Raw genomic sequence first — 22,849 nt, 5'->3', positions numbered from 1 at the left:
ACTGCATTCACCACTAGAGGGAGCTTACTGCATACCGACTGCATCCACCACTAGAGGGAGCTTACTGCATACTAACTGCATCCACCACTAGAGGGAGCTTACTGCATACTGACTGCATCCACCACTAGAGGGTGCTTACTGTATACTAACTGCATCCACCACTAGAGGGAGCTTACTGCATACTGAAAAAACACCCCAAAGGGGAATGAGGAGTCCTGAGACACAATAACTACAAACCCCAGGGCCGAAGCCCAGGAGTCACTAACTCCCCTCTTTAAATAATCCCCTAAAATATAACTTTTATTAGCCACTTTGTAGCCACATAACCTCTTGATAACGCTGTTTCTACAGCGAAACATGTCGGGGGTGGCTGTGCTTCTATTTTAAGTTGCACGTCACAGTGTTGCCATTGCGGCAGGCTGCAGCGCCGCTAAAACATTTTCTGTTTATCAGACAGGGGTTTCGATACTGGTTATTCTATATCGTTCAAGCAACACTCTGACATTTATTTTTTAACTAATCTAGTGGGAATATTTTATTATATACTAATAAAAGTTATATTTTAGGGGATTATTTAAAGAGGGGAGTTAGTGACTCCTGGGCTTCGGCCCTGGGGTTTGTAGTTATTGTTACTGCATACTGACTGCATACTGACTGCTTAGACATCTTATCCCCTATTCAAAAGATATGGAATCAGATGTCTTATCGCGGGGGTTCGGCCACTGGGGACCCCTAGCAATCTCCAGCCGGCACCCAGACGTTCTGAACGTTCAGATCGCCAGCTTCAGGCTTCCGAATTCATGATGCCACACCCCCTCCATTCGTGTCTATGGGAGGGGGCAGTCAGGCCCCCTACCATAGAAATGAATGGAGGGGGCGTGGCGTGACATCACAAAGATGGCCACCCGAAGGAGTCGTTCTGAACATAAATGTTAAAGGGGTACTTCACTGGAAAAAACATTTTTTAAATCAACTGGTGCCAGAGAGTTAAACAGATTTGTAAATTACTTCTATTAAAAAAAAAAATCTTAATCCTTCCAGTACTTCTCAGCTGCCGTTATGATCCACAGGAAGTTCTTTTCTTTTTGAATTTATTTTCTTTCTCACCACAGTGCTCTCTGCTGACACCTCTGTCCATGTCCGAAACTGTCCAGAACAGGAGAGGTTTGCTATGGGAATTTGCTCCTACTCTGGACAGTTCCTGACATGGACAGAGGTGTCAGCAGAGAGCACTTTGGTGAGACAGAAAATAAATTCAAAAAAGAAAACCACTTCCTGTGGAGCATACAGCAGCTGAGAAGTACTGGAAGGATTAAGATTTTTTAATAGAAGTAATTTACAAATCTGTTTAACTTTCTGGCACCAGTTGATAAGAACCATTTGGCCCATCTAGTCTGCCCAATAATCTGAATCCTATCAATAGTCCCTGGTCCTATCTTATATGAAGGATAGCCTTATGCTTATCCCTATCTTATATGAAGGATAGCCTTATGCCTATCCCTATCTTATATGAAGGATAGCCTTATGCCTATCCCTATCTTATATGAAGGATAGTCTTATGCCTCTCCCTATCTTATATGAAGGATAGCCTTATGCCTATCCCTATCTTATATGAAGGATAGCCTTATGCTTATCCCTATCTTATATGAAGGATAGCCTTATGCTTATCCCTATCTTATATGAAGGATAGCCTTATGCCTATCCCTATCTTATATGAAGGATAGCCTTATGCCTATCCCTATCTTATATGAAGGATAGCCTTATGCCTATCCCTATCTTATATGAAGGATAGCCTTATACCTATCTTATATGAAGGATAGCCTTATGCCTATCTTATATGAAGGATAGCCTTATGCCTCTCCCTATCTTATATGAAGGATAGCCTTATGCTTATCCCATGCATGTTTAAACTCCTTCACTGTATTTGCAGATACCACTTCTGCAAGAAGGCTATTCCATGCATCCACTACTCTCTCAGTAAAGTAATACTTCCTGATATTACTGCAGAAACCTTTTCCCCACTCTTACTTAAAACAATGTCCTCTTGTGGCAGTTTTTCTTCTTTTAAATATGCTCTCCTCCTTTCCAGTGGAGTACCCCTTTAACGTCAGGGTGTTGGCCCAGAAACAGCCAGGACCACCCGCCATCAGGCATGTTATCTCCTATTCTTTGGATAGGGGGATATGATGTCTAATGGGTGGAGTACCCCTTTAAGCGCCCTATCTTCTCTTAGTAGTATCTGCTTCCTAAATATGTTTCTACAGGTGACTCGGAGCCCTGCATCAGAAAAAGAAAGCAATCGTCTGCACCAAATTTAGTATTTCTAGATCAAATAAAAATGGTATTCAATGGTGGAGCATTGTAACCAGCCCTACACACTCCTAACGATATAAGTGACCGTGTGTCATTCCAATAATACATCCCTGGTAACAGTGAGCAAAGCAATAGGTTAGACAGGGTTAGGCAATCCTGTGCTAAAGTCTATAGATCTCTCCAGGTGTCCTGTCCTGTGGGCTCGCAGGCTTGATGCATCTTCATGTTACAGCATTAAAAAATAAAAATGCTTAAAAAAAAAAAATTGTAAAAAATAATTTGTATCATGCATTAGCACTGGATGTTACCATTCTGTGGAACGGGTCTCTTACCTCTATCATTATGTGAAAGGCGTGCTTGTGAAGAAAAACACATATGCAAAAGGAATTACTATCTGCACCTCAGTAACACTTACGGTCATTTTACATTCCTAAAACTGCATGTGCTGCCGGTTTCCTCCCAAATGCACAGAAAGGGGGGGGGGGGGGGGAGGGGGACCCTTAAACTAAACAAGTTCGGCCCAATGATTCTCTTTAGGAAAATTCACAGTAACACACAAATCAGAAAGTAACGTACATGGGTGTAGTTGCACATTTTTACACACTAGGGGTCACTGTTGTCATAGAAACTTCATTATGCACTTTAAAGGGGTACTCCACTGGAAAAAAAAAATGTAAATCATCTGGTGCCAGAAAGTTAAACCTATTTGTAAATTACTTCTATAAAAAAAAAATCTTAATACTTCCTGTACTTATCAGCTGCTCTATGCTCCACAGGAAGTTCTTTTCTTTTTGAATTTCCTCCCTGTCTGACCACAGTGCTCTCTGCCGACACCTCTCTCAATTTCAGGAACTGTCCGGAGCAGAAGCAAATCCCCATAGCAAACCTCTCCTGCTCTGGACAGTTCCTTATACAGACAGAGGTGTCAGCAGAGAGCACTGTGTTCAGACAGAAAGGAAATTCAAAAAGAAAGGAACTTCCTGTGGTGCATAGAGCAGCTGATAAGTACTGGAAGTATTAAGATCTTTTTTTTATATAAGTAATTTACAAATAGCTTAATACCAGTACTTCCAGTACTTATCAGCTGCCATATGCACCACAGGAAGTTCCTTTCTTTTTGAATTTCCTTTCTGTCTGACCACAGTGCTCTCTGCTGACACCTGTCTGTCTGTATAAAGAACTGGCGAGAGCAGGATAGGTTTGCTATGGGGATTTACTTCTGCTCCGGACAGTTCCTAAAATTGAGAGGTGTCAGCAGAGAGCACTGTGGTCAGACAGAAAGGAAATTCAAAAAGAAAGGAACTTCCTGTGGTGCACAGAGCAGCTGATAAGTACTGGAAGGATTAAGATTTTTAAATGGAAGTAATTTACAAATTTGTTTAACTTTCTGACACCAGTTGATTTAAAGAAAAATCTTTTCCAGTGGAGTACCCCTTTAAACGAAAAAAAATAAAAAAAAGTTCGGCCCAATTATTATTTTTAGGAATATTCATAGTAACACAAGTTCGGAAAGTAACGTACAAGGGTGTAGTTGCACATTTTTAAACACTAGGGGTCACTGTTGTCATAGAAGATTCATTATGCACTTTAAGCAGGAGGAGGATTGTACATCCAGCCAGGGACCATGGCTACGACCATACCTGCGGTCAGGGAGACCGCACCCTCAGATCCCCAACAAGGTCGCTTAGCAATAGGAATAAAAGCCTTCCCTTTTTTTTTTTTTTTTTTTTTTTAAAGAAAATCCTTCCCACCAAGCCCCATACTGATCATTGCATCATGTATAGGGTCTGTTCTACCATTTGGAAGATCATATAGATCAGTGGTCTCAAACTGTGGCCCTCCAGATGTTGCAAAACTACAACTCCCAGCATGCCCGGACAGCCGTTGGCTGTCCGGGCATGCTGGGTGTTGTAGTTTTGCAACATCTGGAGGGCCATAGTTTGAGACCGCTGATATAGATGATTCCAGCACATATATGTATAGTTGTGTAGCTGGTTACAGAAGGGGTCACCTACTTCTGACGCCGCCAAAGTCTACCCCACAAACTAAGAGTAATGTCCGGTCACAAGAGACAAGATGACATCCCACTAAAACCCAACACCATCCAAAAGAACTCGGACACCAGATTTATCAATCTGACTGAAACCAAAACGGTCTGGTTTTGCCCGTAATAAGCCATTACATCTCAGCTTCATTTTTACCAGAGCTTGTTAAGATATGGAAGCTGAGCTGTGATTGGTTGTTGTGGGCAAAATCTGGGCTAAAACCTCAAAAGCCATCAGCCGGTCCTTTGTAGTAAATAGGACTGAACACTACAATACTGATTCCCATCACCATGAAAAACAGCAGGATTTACAAAACCAGCAAAACAGGAACCTGGAGGAACATTACTTATCCTGTACTGATCCTGAGTTATATCCTGTATTATACTCCAGAGCTGTACTCACTATTCTGCTGGTGAGGTCACTGTGTATATACATTACATTACTTATCCTGTACTGATCCTGAGTTATATCCTGTATTATACCCCAGAGCTGTACTCACTATTCTGCTGGTGAGGTCTCTGTGTACATACATTACATTACTTATCCTGTACTGATCCCGAGTTATATCCTGTATTATACTCCAGAGCTGTACTCACTATTCTGCTGGTGAGGTCACTGTGTACATACATTACTTATCCTGTACTGATCCTGAGTTATATCCTGTATTATACTCCAGAGCTGTACTCACTATTCTGCTGGTGAGGTCACTGTGTACATACATTACATTACTTATCCTGTACTGATCCTGAGTTATATCCTGTATTATACTCCAGAGCTGTACTCACTATTCTGCTGGTGGGGTCACTGTGTACATACATTACATTACTTATCCTGTACTGATCCTGAGTTATATCCTGTATTATATTCCAGAGCTGTACTCACTATTCTCTTGGTGAGGTCACTGTGTACATACATTACAGTGCTTATTCTGTACTGATCCTGAGTTATATCCTGTATTATACTCCAGAGCTGTACTCACTATTCTGCTGGTGAGGTCACTGTGTATATACATTACATTACTTATCCTGTACTGATCCTGAGTTATTTCCTGTATTATATTCCAGAGCTGTACTCACTATTCTGCTGGTGGGGTCACTGTGTACATACATTACATTACTTATCCTGTACTGATCCTGAGTTGTATCCTGTATTATACTTCAGAGCTGTACTCACTATTCTGCTGGTGAGGTCACTGTGTACATACATTATATTACTTATCCTGTACTGATCCTGAGTTATATCCTGTATTATACTCCAGAGCTGTACTCCCTATTCTGCTGGTGAGGTCACTGTGTACATACATTACATTACTTATCCTGTACTGATCCTGAGTTATATCCTGTATTATACTCCAGAGCTGTACTCACTATTCTGCTGGTGAGGTCACTGTGTACATACATTACTTATCCTGTACTGATCCTGAGTTATATCCTGTATTATACTCCAGAGCTGTACTCACTATTCTGCTGGTGAGGTCACTGTGTACATACATTACATTACTTATCCTGTACTGATCCTGAGTTATATCCTGTATTATACCCCAGAGCTGTACTCACTATTCTGCTGGTGAGGTCTCTGTGTACATACATTACATTACTTATCCTGTACTGATCCTGAGTTATATCCTGTATTATACTCCAGAGCTGTACTCACTATTCTGCTGGTGAGGTCACTGTGTACATACATTACTTATCCTGTACTGATCCTGAGTTATATCCTGTATTATACTCCAGAGCTGTACTCACTATTCTGCTGGTGAGGTCACTGTGTACATACATTACATTACTTATCCTGTACTGATCCTGAGTTATATCCTGTATTATACTCCAGAGCTGTACTCACTATTCTGCTGGTGGGGTCACTGTGTACATACATTACATTACTTATCCTGTACTGATCCTGAGTTATATCCTGTATTATATTCCAGAGCTGTACTCACTATTCTGCTGGTGAGGTCACTGTGTACATACATTACAGTGCTTATCCTGTACTGATCCTGAGTTATATCCTGTATTATACTCCAGAGCTGTACTCACTATTCTGCTGGTGAGGTCACTGTGTATATACATTACATTACTTATCCTGTACTGATCCTGAGTTGTATCCTGTATTATACTTCAGAGCTGTACTCACTATTCTGCTGGTGAGGTCACTGTGTACATACATTATATTACTTATCCTGTACTGATCCTGAGTTATATCCTGTATTATACTCCAGAGCTGTACTCCCTATTCTGCTGGTGAGGTCACTGTGTACATACATTACATTACTTATCCTGTACTGATCCTGAGTTATATCCTGTATTATACTCCAGAGCTGTACTCACTATTCTGCTGGTGAGGTCACTGTATACAAACATTACTTATCCTGTACTGATCCTTAGTTATATCCTGTATTATACTCCAGAGCTGTACTCACTATTCTGCTGGTGAGGTCACTGTGTACATACATTACATTACTTATCCTGTACTGATCCTGAGTTATATCCTGTATTATACTCCAGAGCTGTACTCACTATTCTGCTGGTGAGGTCACTGTGTACATACATTACATTACTTATCCTGTACTGATCCTGAGTTATATCCTGTATTATACTCCAGAGCTGTACTCACTATTCTGCTGGTGGGGTCACTGTGTACATACATTACATTACTTATCCTGTACTGATCCTGAGTTATATCCTGTATTATATTCCAGAGCTGTACTCACTATTCTGCTGGTGAGGTCACTGTGTACATACATTACAGTGCTTATCCTGTACTGATCCTGAGTTATATCCTGTATTATACTCCAGAGCTGTACTCACTATTCTGCTGGTGAGGTCACTGTGTATATACATTACATTACTTATCCTGTACTGATCCTGAGTTATTTCCTGTATTATATTCCAGAGCTGTACTCACTATTGTGCTGGTGGGGTCACTGTGTACATACATTACATTACTTATCCTGTACTGATCCTGAGTTGAATCCTGTATTATACTTCAGAGCTGTACTCACTATTCTGCTGGTGAGGTCACTGTGTACATACATTACTTATCCTGTACTGATCCTGAGTTATATCCTGTATTATACTCCAGAGCTGTACTCACTATTCTGCTGGTGAGGTCACTGTGTACATACATTGCTTATCCTGTACTGATCCTGAGTTATATCCTGTATTATACTCCAGAGCTGTACTCACTATTCTGCTGGTGAGGTCACTGTGTACATACATTACATTACTTATCCTGTACTGATCCTGAGTTATATCCTGTATTATACTCCAGAGCTGTACTCACTATTCTGCTGGTGGGGTCACTGTGTACATACATTACATTACTTATCCTGTACTGATCCTGAGTTATATCCTGTATTATATTCCAGAGCTGTACTCACTATTCTGCTGGTGGGGTCACTGTGTACATACATTACATTACTTATCCTGTACTGATCCTGAGTTATATCCTGTATTATATTCCAGAGCTGTACTCACTATTCTGCTGGTGAGGTCACTGTGTACATACATTACAGTGCTTATCCTGTACTGATCCTGAGTTATATCCTGTATTATACTCCAGAGCTGTACTCACTATTCTGCTGGTGAGGTCACTGTGTATATACATTACATTACTTATCCTGTACTGATCCTGAGTTATTTCCTGTATTATATTCCAGAGCTGTACTCCCTATTCTGCTGGTGAGGTCACTGTGTACATACATTATATTACTTATCCTGTACTGATCCTGAGTTATTTCCTGTATTATATTCCAGAGCTGTACTCCCTATTCTGCTGGTGAGGTCACTGTGTACATACATTACATTACTTATCCTGTACTGATCCTGAGTTGTATCCTGTATTTTACTTCAGAGCTGCACTCACTATTCTGCTGGTGAGGTCACTGTGTATATACATTACATTACTTATCCTGTACTGATCCTGAGTTATATCCTGTATTATACCCCAGAGCTGTACTCACTTTTCTGCTGGAGAGGTCACTGTGTACATACATTACTTATCCTGTACTGATCCGGAGTTATATCCTGTATTATATTCCAGAGCTGTACTCACTATTCTGCTGGTGAGGTCACTGTGTACATACATTACATTACTTATTCTGTACTGATCCTGAGTTACCTTCTGTAGTATACTTCAGAGCTGCACTCTGACTACCAGCAGAATAGTGAGTACAGCTCTGGAGTATAATACAGGATATAACTCAGGATCAGTACAATAATAAGTAATGTAATGTATATACACAGTGACCACACCAGCAGAATAGTGAGTACAGCTCTGGGGTGTAATACAGGATATAACTCAGGATCAGTAGAGGATAAGTAATGTAATGTATGTACACAGTGACCTCACCAGCAGAATAGTGAGTACAGCTCTGGAGTATAATACAGGATATAACTCAGGATCAGTATAGAATAAGTAATGTATGTACACAGTGACCTCACCAGCAGAATAGTGAGTGCAGTCCTGGAGTATAATACAGGATATAACTCAGGATCAGTATAGGATAAGCAATGTAATGTATGTACACAGTGACCTTACCAGCAGAATAGTGAGTGCAGTCCTGGAGTATAATACAGGATATAACTCAGGATCAGTATAGGATAAGCAATGTAATGTATGTACACAGTGACCTCACCAGCAGAATAGTGAGTGCAGTCCAGGAGTATAATACAGGATAAGTAATGTATGTACACAGTGACCTCACCAGCACCATTCTTTTTCCGATGCAAATTGGTTTTGCGTGTTAATTCAGCTGAGCTCCGCAGTCAGACAGATATTCTGCTACAATTACCTTAATGTACTTCGGTTTTGCCTTGCACGTCCCCTTTGTCAGATTACAGGGGTTTGGGGTTTTCGGTTTAGCCTACTCAGCAGTTCCAGAGTCTCTTATTGACAGATGACGCTGGTGCTATTGATACAGACTGTCTCGCTGAGCAGATATCTTCACTGCTACAAGCCCTGACTATCAAGAGACCGCTGCTGAGCCAGTGTTTCCCAAGCAAGGTGCCTCCAGCTGTTGCAAAACTATAACAGCCAACGGCTGTCCGGGCATGTTGGGAGTTGTGGTTTTGCAACAGCTGGAGGCACCCTTGCTGGGAAACACTGGTACAAGAACACATCACACAGCACAACGCTACTCAGACCCAGTACAATTATCCCATTAAACGGGGTACTCCGATGGAATTTTTTTTAAATCATCTGGTGCCATTAAGTTAAACAGATCTGTAAATTACTTCTACTAAATAATCTTAATCCTTCCAGTAGGGCTGGGCGGTATGACCAAATCTGTGTATCACAGTATTTTTGTAACTTTTGGCAGTTCCACGGTATATAACGGTATTTCCTCCGTGAGTATTTACCCCGATGGGGACAGCGCATCCCTGGGCTGATAATTTGTGGGGGGTGCCAAACCGGTAAATTGCGGTATGGGTTAAAATTCATAACGTGCAGCACAAAAATTTCGGTATGAACCGGTATACTGTCCAGCCCTACCTTCCAGTACTTATCAGCTGCTGTATGCTCCAGAGGAAGTTCTTTTCTGTCTGACCATAGTGCTCTCTGCTGACACCTCTGTCCATGTCAGGAACTGTCCAGAGCAGTAGAAAATCCCCATAGCGAACAAATGCTACTCTGGACAGTTCCTGACATGGACAGAGGTGTCAGTAGAGAGCACTGTGGTCAGACAGAAAAGAAATTCAAAAAGAAAATAACTTCCTATGTAGCATACAGCAGCTGATAAATACTGGAAGGATTAAGATTTTTTAATTAAAGTAATTTACAAATCTGTTTAACTTTTTGGCACCAGTTGATTTCAAAAAATGTTTTTTCCACCGAAGTGCCTCTAACCCAATAAAGGATATTCCAGCTGGTAACATTGCAAGACTTGGCGTAATTTTGACTTGAATGGGTGCCAAGTAATATTACTTTTCCCCTCCAGCAATGGCCTTACCATCAGGGGAGCCGTCTCCAAAAGGGAGAGGACATCCCTTACCCAAAACCCTACCGAGCATTCATAATAAACTGTATGCTATTGTACAATGATGGCTCCTCTAAGACGCATGGTAACGTAACCAGGGACATACCTGTGTAGGGACCAGCACTGGAGGGTAAGCAAGTTTGTGATGACGATACATCCAGAAGGAGATGAGAACGATGACAGCGAATCCCATGATAGGCACCAGAGAATAAAGCAAAGTATTGAACAGCGGCGGTTTGGGCGGCAATGGATTTAGGGTGGCTGTAAAAAAATAAAAATATGAAGAAATCAGCAGGGGATAAAGAAAATTCATGAACATTTCATACACAGGGCGATATGAGGGTCTCCCATCCCCCTCTACTAAATAATTCCCAGTATCAGTTTATATAGCGAGCCAGACACAAAGGACATACGCTGGCTGAGGAAATGTATGACAATGCAAAAGTATGTGACCCCTGCTGTGCAGAGCAGTGGGAACCTACTATATGCAGGAACAAAGGGTTTTATTCTAAGCGTCGCATTATATGACATCTATAAGTTTTGATATAAAGACATCACAGTCCGCGTTTTGTTTCACAAGAAATTCAAAGAGAAGGGAGGAGAGACCGAGCAAAAATATAACAGTATACGACCACTAACAAATGCCAGGGACCAGTTTCTGGAGATAGGGGGGCATCTATCAAACATTCCTGACAATACACATCTACGGTGGGAAGAGCATTGACCACATGAATGGAGGGGCTTTCCAGTGAAATCCAAGCAATGTGACACTATGCTAATACGTCTTACATTACAAGATCTTTCTGCTTGATGTCAGTAATATTGCTGTAACATTTACCCAAAAACCCATCCTGTGCATACCCTGCGCAAACTGATGCACGATTCGCATGTGCACATGATCAAGATGGATTTTCAGCCTCTAGTGCAGTGTTTCTCAAGCGCGGTCCTCAAGTCCCCCCAACAGGTCATGTTTTCAGGATTTCCTTTGTCTTTTACAGGTGATATAATTATGGTCAGTGAATCCGGCGTCACCACAGATATATCCCCTGTGAAAGGCGAAGGAAATCCTGAAAACATGACCTGTTGGGGGGACTTGAGGACCGCGGCTGAGAAACACTGCTCTAGATGTAACCAAAGCTTTCATTTATTGACAGCCAGAGATCGATCGATCGAGTCATGGAGTCACACTCAAAATCACAGTGGAAAACCGCACTACAGGCTGATCCAACTTTATGTAATGTCCTTAAAACAAATGAGGCTCAGTAGTGTGTGTGGCCTCCACGTGCCCGTATGACCTCCCTACAACACCTGGGCATGATCCTGATGAGGTTCATCTCATAAATATAATAAATAAATAAATAAATATATAAATATATAGATATAGATATAGATAGAGAGAGAGAGAGAAAGAGAGAGAGAGAGAGAAATATATAATTCTCTCTCATCTACATATATATATCTCCCTTTTTATTGTGTCCCCCACTGTGCAAGCGTTTCATACAAAATGATAAACTTACGGTGAGTGACTTCCATCTCCGGCGAGTGGAAAAAGCGTTCATTACAGATGCTACCTTCACAACAACAGAAAAACACATCCGGGTTCTCCTTTCTTTCTATACAGTCAGCCCTGGGAAAGAAAAAACAAACCAAAGCATTAGCAGTCATTTCCAAAAGGACACCCTCCAAAACCTACAGCTTTCCCAAGAGCCTTCAACAGATACTATGGTGCAGCACCCACTATAGACATTATCAGCAGCAGCAGTAAGACTGATCTATAGTGGATCTCCTCTTCTAAAAAGAACATTTTGGACAAAGTGCAGGGCCTGAGAAGGCAGAGCGTGACAATAGGATCCGAAAAAAAGGTCACAGGGTCATGCTCTGCCACTTCAGACCTTGCACTTAGATTTCTATTTACAATTAACTGGTAGTCAGTACTTACTCAATACAATCTGAGTGCACACTACCTCCCCCATCTACTGTTATTATCCTAACATATTTCTTTATACCAAGATGTGTGATTTACTAAGACTATATAACGTAGTGGTACCTTCAGCTTCCTCTTACACATTGCCACTGTGTAGGACAGTGTTTCCCAACCAGGGTGCCTCCAGCTGTTGCCAAACTTTAACTCCCAGCATGCCCGGACAGCCAGAGGCTGTAGGTTGCTGCTTTAGGGTGTGTTCACACGCTCTTTGTTTTTGCGGGTTATTTGAAAGGGACAGGCTCTTCTTGGCTGTCCATAGCAGATTTTCCATGGCGGAATTTACGCTGCGGAAAATCCGCCGCAGTCCCTACTGACTCCGTGGAAAATCTGCTGCGGATAGCCGAGAAGAGCCCGCACCCTTTCAAATACGCAGCGGAAAACCCGCAAAAACAAAGAGCGTGTGAACGCACCCTTAAAGCACAATAGAGCAATGCACATAAAAGGTTGTATTAGTGGGATCAATGGGGATCCCAAGAGTCAGATTTTCACAACACAGTAAGTTGTGGCACATCCTAACACTAGGTTATAACTTTCGATTGTTTGAAAACTTCTTTAAGGGCCTATTCACACGTACAGTATTCTGCGTAGATTTGATGCGCAGGATTTTCTGCTGCAGATTTCAATGAATGACTCAAAATCCTGCGTATCAAATCTGCACAGAATACTGTACGTGTGAATAGACCGTATAGGGGTACTCCGCCGCTAGACATCTTATCCCTTATCCAAAGGATAAGTGCACACTTCTCTCAGCTCCTAATGCTTAATGGGTCGGGTCTATGACGTATCAAAAGATTTCTATAAGGACATGTACACTTCAAAAGAATAAGGCTGCTTCTTCTGGAAAGGTCACCTTATCGGTCAGTAGGTTGTGTCTGGTACTCCAGCTCATCTCCATTGGAGTAAATGGGGGTATGCTTCTATACCTGGCTTTTTGGACACATGTGCACGTGCAGCCATGTTTTTCTTTTTCTTCCCCCTTTCAAACTTAAAGGGGTACTCAGCCTCTAGACATCTTATCCACTATCCACAGGATAGGGGATAAGATGTCTGATCATGGGGGTCCCACCGCTGGGAAACCCCCGATCTCTCCTGCAGTACCCAGTGTCATCTGCTGCACAGAGCGAACATCGCTCCGTGCCTGATGACGGGCGATTCAGGGACTGGGGTATCGTGACATCACAGCCCCACCCCCTTAATACAAGTCTATGGGAGTGGTCGTGACAGCCCCTGTATCGCCCGTCATCAGGCACGGAGCGATGTTCGCTCTGTGCAGCAGATGACACTGGGTCCTGCAGGAGAGATCGGGGGGTTCCCAGCGGTGGGACCCCCACAATCAGACATCTTATCCCCTATTCTGTGGATAGGGGATAAGATGTCTAGGGGCGGAGTACCCCTTTAAGCTTAAAAGGGGGAAGAAAAAGAAAAACATGGCTGCACGTGCACATGTGTCCAAAAAGTCAGGTATAGCAGCATACCCCCATTTACTCCAATGGAGATGAGCTGGAGTACCAGACACAACCTACTGACAAATAAGGTGACATTTCCAGAAGAAGCAGCCTTATTGTTTTAAAGCGTACATGTCGTTATAGAAATCTTTTGATACGTCATAGACCCGACCCGTTCAGCATTAGGAGCTGAGAGAAGTGTGCACTTAGCACGTCCCCTCCGGCTCTGTCCAACGACCAGGACAGACTCATAATGTAAGTCTATGGGATCGTCCTGTTCATATGGGGCAAGGGGCAGGAGAGAAGTGTGCAGCAGCATGGTTCATTCAGTATTTGTTCTACTGATCGATGGGCATCTGACCCCTCAGGGCAAGAACTATGGACATGTCAAGAGTTTTTATGAGGACAGGGACACATTAAATTATTTTGGACAACCCCTAAGGCCGCGCTCACACGAACGGATCTGCAGCATATTTTACACTGCGGATCTGCCAATGATGGACCCCTACGCTGTGCCTCCATCTGTGCCTGCTCATAGTGGCAATCCGCAGCTACGAGCAAACACGCTGCAATGTGTGAGTTGCCACGCTAATGTGCAGTATACTCTCAAACACCGCGGTCGCTCCCCCTGCTTCCTGAGCTAGGCCGAGAGCAACAGTGACGTCTGCGAGTATATTGCACATGCGCGCAGCGACTCACATCAGTGTGTCTGCTCATCGGATTGCCCCTATGAGCAGGCACAGATGGAGGCCCAATGTAGGGGTCCATCGTCAGCGGATACACAGCGTAAAATATGCTGCAGATCCGTCCCTGGGAACGTGGCCTTAGAGTGAAATTACCCCTGACACTAAGATCTTTGAATATACCGCATAATGTCACCTGGATATAGAACCATGCACTAGGAGCACTGCACGGTTTTCTTACCTGTCATAACAATTGATATCATCCAGCCAGCAGCCTTGCTTCAGAATTTCTATAGAGCCAGAGTTATTCTTCCACGTGGCGAAACAATGCCTCCTCTTGTCATGGTCTCCCAGACAGCGCTCGATGCCGCTATGATTCGTCTTGTCCTTCTCCCAGCTGGCGTTATAGAAGATACATTCCTGGGTCTCCGATCGCCCCAGTATGGCTCCTGTAAACAATAGAAATGGAAAAAGGACATCAGCCTGAGAAGGTTCAAGGCATACAAAGGGTTAAAACAACAACATACGGGATTCTCTCTACCCATTATATTTTATGACCATTTAATGCAAATAGCGAACCGGTTTTACAAGGCGGATTATCCTATGTTGGCCTATTACGGTCAAACAATGATGAAGTGGTTGGGATTGCTGCTATCCCTCACATTACCCACAATTTACATCTGTCAAGCTTACAATGATGAGGATGATGATCCCCAAAATGATCCATCACTACTGACCCACATACCTAAAAAATAACCTCACCCACCAAGTATGAACATCTTGTTATAAGTTATAAGTATCCCTATTAGATAGCGGATCAGGGACAAGGGATCAATTCTTTCATTTAAGAGGTACTGCAGTGAAGGACAATGTATCCCCTATTCAAAGGATTTTCTGCACAGCCCTCCGGCTCTCCTCACGCACGGTGCGGGGTCGGCACGCGCCCTCAAGTCATCTGAGAGAGCCGGAGATACACAAGTACAGTGCTCTCCCATAGAGATCAATGGAGGCTGAGTGCTGACTGTTAAAGGGTATTCCCTATCAGATAAGGTTACCTTCACTTTATAACCAGTGGGGGGGGGGTCCAATTTCTGGGACCCTCACCCATCCTGAGGAATTGCGTAGCGCTACATCTCCTTCCAACTTTTCCGTGCAAAAGTGACCGGCTTCTTCATAATATAATTTTAAGAGAAGGAAATAACCCAAGTAAGGCTGGGTTCACACTACGTTTTGTCCCATACGGGAGCGCATACGGCAGGGGGGAGCTAAAAGCTCGCGCTCCCGTATGTGACCGTATGCGCTCCGGTATGTCATTCATTTCAATGAGCCGGCCGGAGTGAAACGTTCGGTCCGGTCGGCTCATTTTTGCGCCGTATGCGCTTTTACAACCGGACCTAAAACTGTGGTCAACCACGGTTTTAGGTCCGGTTGTAAAAGCGCATACGGCGCAAAAATGAGCCGACCGGACCGAACGTTTCACTCCGGTCGGCTCATTGAAATGAATGACATACCGGAGCGCATACGGTCACATACGGGAGCGCGAGCTTTTAGCTCCCCCCTCCCGTATGCGCTCCCGTATGGGACAAAACGTAGTGTGAACCCAGCCTAAGGCTGGGTTCACACTACGTTTTTCAACTACGGTTCCCGCATACGTTTTCTATCAAAAACCGTATGGGGAAAAAAACGGATGGAACAGTATGGGAAAAAGTAAACCGTATGCGTTTTTAAACAGTATACTGTTTTTAAAAGTGCATACAGTTCCGTCAGTTTTTATAGAAAAAAAAAACCATACGTTTTTGAAAATGTTTAAAAAAATAAAAAAAACGTATGCGGTTGCAGTACGGTTTTTAAACCGGAGTCAAAACCGTGGTTGACCACGATTTTGTCTCCAGTTTAAAAACCGTACTGCAACCGCATAAGTTTTTTTTTTTAACATGGACGTCAATGGGAAACGCACATGTATACGATTCCATACTGGAAAAATGTATACGTTTTTACTTTGCACATGCGCATTTAAATCCTGAAGTCCCCACCCAAGACCCCTCCCATTAAAAATGGACAAAATTTTCAAAAACGTATGGTTTTTTTTTCTATAAAAACTGACTGAACAGTATGCACTTTTAAAAACCCTGTCCTCATGTTTAAAAACGCATACGGTTTACTTTTTCCCATACTGTTCCATCCGTTTTTTTCCCCCATACGGTTTTTGATAGAAAACGTATGCGGGAACCGTAGTTGAAAAACGTAGTGTGAACCCAGCCGTACTCAGACTGGTAAATCATTGTAGGGGTAACGTTTACACCCACACTTACCTTCCTCGTTCCAGTGTCTCTGCTGGTATCACGTTGCCCAGGGTTCTGCTTTGCGTTGCTTCTGGTGGCGAGACGTCACGCGCCCGTTCATCCGATCAGCAGCCACATAACCCGGAGGCACGGCGATGCCGGCAAAGGTGCGGGAACGAGGATGGTTAGCGTTTGTCTATATGAAGCTACAGGTCTACTTACTGGGTGGACACCGACTTCCCTACAGGCGTTCGGGTTTGTTCACACGTTGCGTATTTGCAGAGGGTTTCATTGTGGATTTGATAATGTGCCCAATGATAAAAGAATAAAGTGATGAAAACCCAATAATGACAAGCAGCAGATTTCTCCGTGTGAAATCCACAGCATCTACACTAGGTGTAAACATGGAACATAGTATCTGAGATACATATCTATAATACATATAGTGGGGGCAGAAATACAATGTACTGCCAGTATCTAAAGCTGCCCACACGCCTTCTATAGCTATTCTTCCCCATCTCCCCCATAAACACTCGGCTGCATGTGTTCTCAATGCAGAGCGGAAAATAAGTTGCTGCCAGACATTTCTGGCAGTGGCTCATCTTTTATGTATACAAAGAAATAGGCATGGTGAAATCTAAAAGGCCCGACCCACTGATATCAGGGGTCAGAAGAGTTGGGACACCCCCCCCCCCCATATACAATAGATCAGGGTGCCTCCAGCTGCTGCAAAACTACAACCCCCAGCATGCCCGGACAGCCGTTGGCTGTCCGGGCATGCTGGGAGTTGTAGTTTTGCAACGCTGGTTGGGAAACCTCGGCATGACCAACATCAATCTATCCAAAAGGACTACATCAACCTCCAAGTAGCCCTTATGGCAATGATCCACAAACTGTGGCTGTAGCAAAACAACTGTAAGTGCATGATGGGAGTTGTAGTTCGGCAACAGCCGGTGAGTCACAAGTTAGGGGAACAACAGTTACACATTCCAGTCATTCCTGGGGATAAGATGAGCCGGGATCTAGAGAGGTTAAAGACCAGCTATGCAGGGTTAGGAAAGGTCACATAACAAAAAGGCAAGAGGTCACACTGACAAAGTAAGGACTGTCCTCAAAGTGTCTGTCAACCCTAAACATTTTTAGCTCCAAATTGCCATTATATTATAGGATATCTCCATTTGGCTGCCACAGAGCTCTAACTCTACTTTTCCATCCAAACAGCAACATCATTCAAATCTGCCTGTCTGTAGTCACCACTAGGGGGAGCAAGAGGCTTCTTGAATACAGATCTAATATGGAGCATGATGGGCAGTGTCTCATAGTGGCAGCTAGGGATGTAAGAAAAGAAAAAATCGATTCGCGCGATTATCGAAATTTTTCATTTGGCGATACTGAATTGATTAAAAGTATTTTTGAATCGATCCTTTTAGGGATGTGGAATTTGTATCTCCTGACGCCCAGGACATGCTGTTCCGGGCGGCGGGCAGGTGAATTTTTCCGGATCGTGCAAGCAGGACCGGACCTGACAAGCGCAGCGGCGCTCTGGGTTTATGGACTCGTGCTCGCTCCGTACTCTGCAGCCCCCGGCTGATTTCAGTAGCCGGGGGCCGCTGATGCATCACCGCCGCTAATAGCCAGCATGCGGCACTCAGCAGTCTGTATGGATTGGGCTCCCGACTCCTGCCCGCTCCATACTCTGCAGCCCCCGGCTGATTTCAGTAGCCGGGGGCCGCCGCTTATAGCCAGCATGCAGTGATCGCCGCAGCTGGCTATTAACCCTTTAGATCGCCGCTGTCAAAGCTGAGAGCGGCGTCTAAAGGGATCTGTGAATGCTCCCTGGTGGGCTAGTGGGGTGGATCACCCCGACCCCCTCCCCAGCACGAACGCGGGCGATCCACTGTGGAGGTAGCCGGAGGGCTTACCTCTACTTCCTGCTGTCCCGTGGCTCCGTCATTCATAGAGCCTGGCTTGACTAGGCTCAATGAATGGATCACAGATCAATGGAGTTCAATCGAACTCTAATCATCTGTCTGAGGAATCTAATGATTCCTCCTAAAAGTCTAATAATTTTATTTATTTTTTTACAAAGTTTTAATATAAGTGTAAAAGACATTGTTTTTGAGACCGAATCGGCATATATCACGATATATCGTCCCGTAAACAGAATCGGGACATATCGAGATATCGTATCGTCCTACGTGTATCGCGATACGTATCGTATCGCCAAATTCTTGTCGATTCACACCCCTAGTGGCAGCTGTAATTTTATTATAGACTCTATGATCACTTTATTAGAGACCTCTTATCTTCCAAGAGTGGATCTCTCCTGCATGGACATTAGACCCCAAAACCCTGGAGTGCAGCATATAATCCAGTGATCAGTTGAGGATCAGTGAGAAACCACATTATATTGGGAAAATTCAGTGACCTGAGTGACTTAGAACAAGGCCCTGTCATGGGTGACAAACCAGCCGGGGCCAGGATTTCACTAACAACCCTGCGGGGGTCTCTTGTGCGGCAGCGTGAAGCGTATATGAAAATGGTGCAACTGAGGAAAATATCAGGCGAAAGAGGATCCTGTGGATGGAAACTATGAAAGGGGTCAGAGGAGGCTGTCCGGAATAGTTTCGATGACCAGGCAAAGGTTGGTCATATGCTGGTGTTCCACTAATGTGCTCAAACATGCAATGGGGGAGATTTGTCTATGTCCCGCATCAATATAGACCAAACTACAGAGCGTTAGTCCGGTCTATTGTGCGCCAAATTTATCAAAAGGCGAACGGCTCTTGATAAATTCTGCGCACGGACTTCGTGATCTATGCTTTAGACTTCGGCTGTCCGGACATGCTGGGAGTTGTAGTCTTACCACAGCTGGAGGCACCCTGGTTGGGAATCACTGTTCTATGCAGTATATAGCAGGATAGATCTAGGCTGATTGAAGATGGCGGCGTCTCCCTCCCCCACCTCACTATAATGGAGGAGAAAACATTTCTGGTGTGTGAAGCCATCCTGTAATATCAGCAGATGAGGAGACATGAAGGGATGCCTGGCGGAGCTCAATAATCGCAGCACAGCGGTAAGGGGGCCGGGCGCAGGATCGTATATTACACTTTAATCAAGCTCCTTCATCCTCTGCACACTGAGGGAATTCTCCTCCGCAGCCTCAGTTATAAATATATAAGGACGGGCGCACTGGCAGCGGAACAAAGTCCTAGGACGGGGACTGCAAGGGGCTTCATCAATCACTTACTATAGATATAGCACACAGCCGAGTTCACCCGGGGTCACGGTGAAGGGGCCGAAGCCAAGAGGATGTTCTAACTACAGAGGAGACTGCTAGAGCCCGGAGCATGGAGGAACATGCCAAGACCGGCGTGCCTCCGGTGCTGCAGCCTCCGCTCAACAACATCGTACAATACCCACATCATCCCAAGTATTTGCTCATCTCTGGTCAGATGACAACATAAGACATGTGCAAACTGTGAACAAGAGGTTACATGAGCCAAGTGCACGATCACTACCTACAGCAGTGTTTCCCAACCAGGGTGCCTCCAGCTGTGGCGAAACTACAACTCCCATCATGCCCTGACAGCTGATGGGCTTTGTAGTTAAAGGGGTACTCCACCGGAAAACAATTTTTAAATCAACTGGCTCCAGAAAGTTAAACAGATTTGTAAATTACTTCTATTAAAAAAACTTAATCCTTTCAGTACTTATGAGCTTCTGAAGTTAGGGTTGTTCTTTTCTGTCTAAGTGCTCTCTGATGACACCTGTCTCGGGAAACGCCCAGGTTAGAAGAGGTTTGCTATGGGGATTTGCTTCTAATCTGGGCGGTTCCCGAGATAACCCCTTTAATCCTTCCAGTACTTATAAGCTGCTGTATGCTGTACAGGAAGTTCTTTTCTGTTTGAATGTCTTTTGTCTGACCACAGTGCTCTCTGCTGACACCTCTGTCCATGTCAGGAACTGTCCAGAGCAGGAGCAAATCCCCATAGAAAACCTCTCCTGCTCTGGACAGTTCCTGACATGGACAGAGGTGTCAGCAGAGAGCACTGTGGTCAGGGAGAAAGTAAATTCAAAAAGATAAGAACTTCCTCTATAGTATACAGCAGCTGATACGTGCTGGAAGGATTAAGATTTTTTTTTTTTTTTAATAGAAGTCATTTACAAATCTGTTTAACTTTCTGGCACCAGTTGATTAAAAAAATCAAAAAATTAAAAATTTCCAGTGGAGTACCCCTTTAACCCCTTAAGGACTCTACTTTTTCGTTTTTTCCTCCTCGCCTTCTAAAAATTATAACTCTTACATTTTCCTCCACAGACTAGTATGAGGGCATGTTTTTTGCGCAAAAAGTTGTACTTTGCATTGACACTCATTTTACCATAAAATGTATGGCGCAACCCAAAAAAAAAAAATACTATTTGTGTGGTGAAATTGATAAGAAAATCGCAATTTTGCTAATTTTGGAAGGTTTCGTTTTCACGCTGTACACTAAATAACATGTTTTCTTTATTCTGTGGGTCAATACAATTAAAATGATACCCATGATTATGATATACTTTATTATTATACAGCTTAAAAAAAAACGCAAACTTTTTAACCAAATTAGTACGTTTAAAATCCCTCTAATTTGAAGACCTATAACGTTTTTATTTTTCCGTATAAGCGGCGGTATCAGGGCTATTTTTTCGTGCCGTGATCTGTAATGTTTTCTTAATACCACATTTGCATATATAAAACTTTTGATACATTTATCAATTTTATTTGGAATAAAATGTAAAAAAATAAAAAAGCAGCAATTTTGGACTTAAATTTATGTTCACACCGTTCACTATACCGGATGATTAACATTATATTTTAATAGATTGGATATTTACGCACGCAGGGATACCAAATATGTTTACAAAAATGTATTTATTTATTTATTTATTTTTTTACACTTCTCCGGGGTAAAATGGGGAAAAACTGACAATTTACATTTTTATTGGGGGAGGGGATTTTTCACTTTTTTTTTACTTTCATTTTTACACCTGCATTCCAAGTCCTTAAGGACCGAGGGCGTATCCATACGCCCGTGGGAAATCCGGTCCCCACCGTTAGCCGGTTGGGGACCGGAGCCGGATGCCTGCTGAAATCATTCAGCAGGCACCCTGGAAGATCGCCCAGGGGGGTCCTGAGACCCCCTCCATGTCGGCGATCGGAGAAAATCGCATGTCAATTCAGACATGCGATTTTCTCCAATTCCGGGCTGATCGGGTCTCTGGTGACCCGATCACCCGGAAAATAGGGCTGATCGGAGCTGTCAGCAACAGCCCCGATCAGCCTAAAGGAAAGGAGTGAGGTCGCAAAGCTGCGATCTCCTCCTATCCCCTGCCATTAGTCAGAACAGAGTTCTGACCAATGTCAGCGCAGGACAGGGGGTTGCCATGGCAACCCCCCGTTCTGCCCGCCCCTGAATGTCGAGGGTCTCTGGGAAGAAGATGGAGGCCGTACCTGCAGGAGAAGATGCCTGGGGACCCGGAATCTTCGCTGGAGCCTGCTGGATCTTTGCTCAGGTAGGGAATCGACAGTAAACGATCTTTACTGTGGCAACCACTAGGGGGGCCAAACTGCAACTCCCAGCATGCCCAGACAGCCGAAGGCTGTCTGGGCATGCTGGGAGTTGTAGTTTTGCAACATCTGGAGGGTCACAGTTTGGAGACCACTGTTACAGTCGTGCCCAAACAGTAGCCCTCCAGATGTTGCCAAACTACAACTCTCAGCATGCCTCGACTGCCCAGGCATGCTGGGAGTTGTAGTTCTGTAACATCTGTCCCTTCAGATTTAGCAATTTTCATGACATTTTTGAAAATTGCTGCTCTACTTTGAAGCCCTCTAATTTTAAAAAAAAAAGCAAAAATATGTCCATTTTATGATGCCAACATAAAGTGGACATATTGTGTTTGTGAAGAAAAATAAAATTTATTGGGAATATTCATTTTCCTTACAAGTAGAGAGCTTCAAAGTTAGAAAAATGCAAAATTTTCATGAAATTTTGGGATTTTTCACCAAAAAAGGATGCAAGTAACGCCGAAAATTTACCACCAGAATAAAGTAGAATATGTCACGAAAAAACTCTC

At 43.5% G+C, this 22,849-nt stretch overlaps 1 protein-coding gene across 2 annotated transcripts in view; it reads right to left on the bottom strand.

The window, feature by feature from the left end:
* The window catches only part of ACVR2A (activin A receptor type 2A), a 92,252-nt gene that overhangs the window by 16,570 nt on the left and 52,833 nt on the right, over nt 1–22,849 (bottom strand). Inside the window, exons 2-5 of one of the 2 annotated variants that reach the window (XM_056535121.1) lie at nt 14,689–14,896; nt 11,853–11,962; nt 10,442–10,596; nt 2,646–2,669 (exon numbers count right to left, since the gene is read on the bottom strand). In XM_056535121.1, the coding sequence (XP_056391096.1) occupies nt 2,646–2,669; nt 10,442–10,596; nt 11,853–11,962; nt 14,689–14,896 (497 nt within the window). The remainder of the gene's footprint in view (nt 1–2,645; nt 2,670–10,441; nt 10,597–11,852; nt 11,963–14,688; nt 14,897–22,849) is intronic. The other variant, XM_056535122.1, reaches the window with a different exon arrangement.

This window comes from Hyla sarda, chromosome 8 (genome assembly GCF_029499605.1).
Source record: "Hyla sarda isolate aHylSar1 chromosome 8, aHylSar1.hap1, whole genome shotgun sequence".
In the NCBI taxonomy this organism is placed as follows: Eukaryota; Metazoa; Chordata; class Amphibia; order Anura; family Hylidae; genus Hyla; species Hyla sarda.
This window is presented reverse-complemented; position numbering and strand designations above follow the sequence as displayed.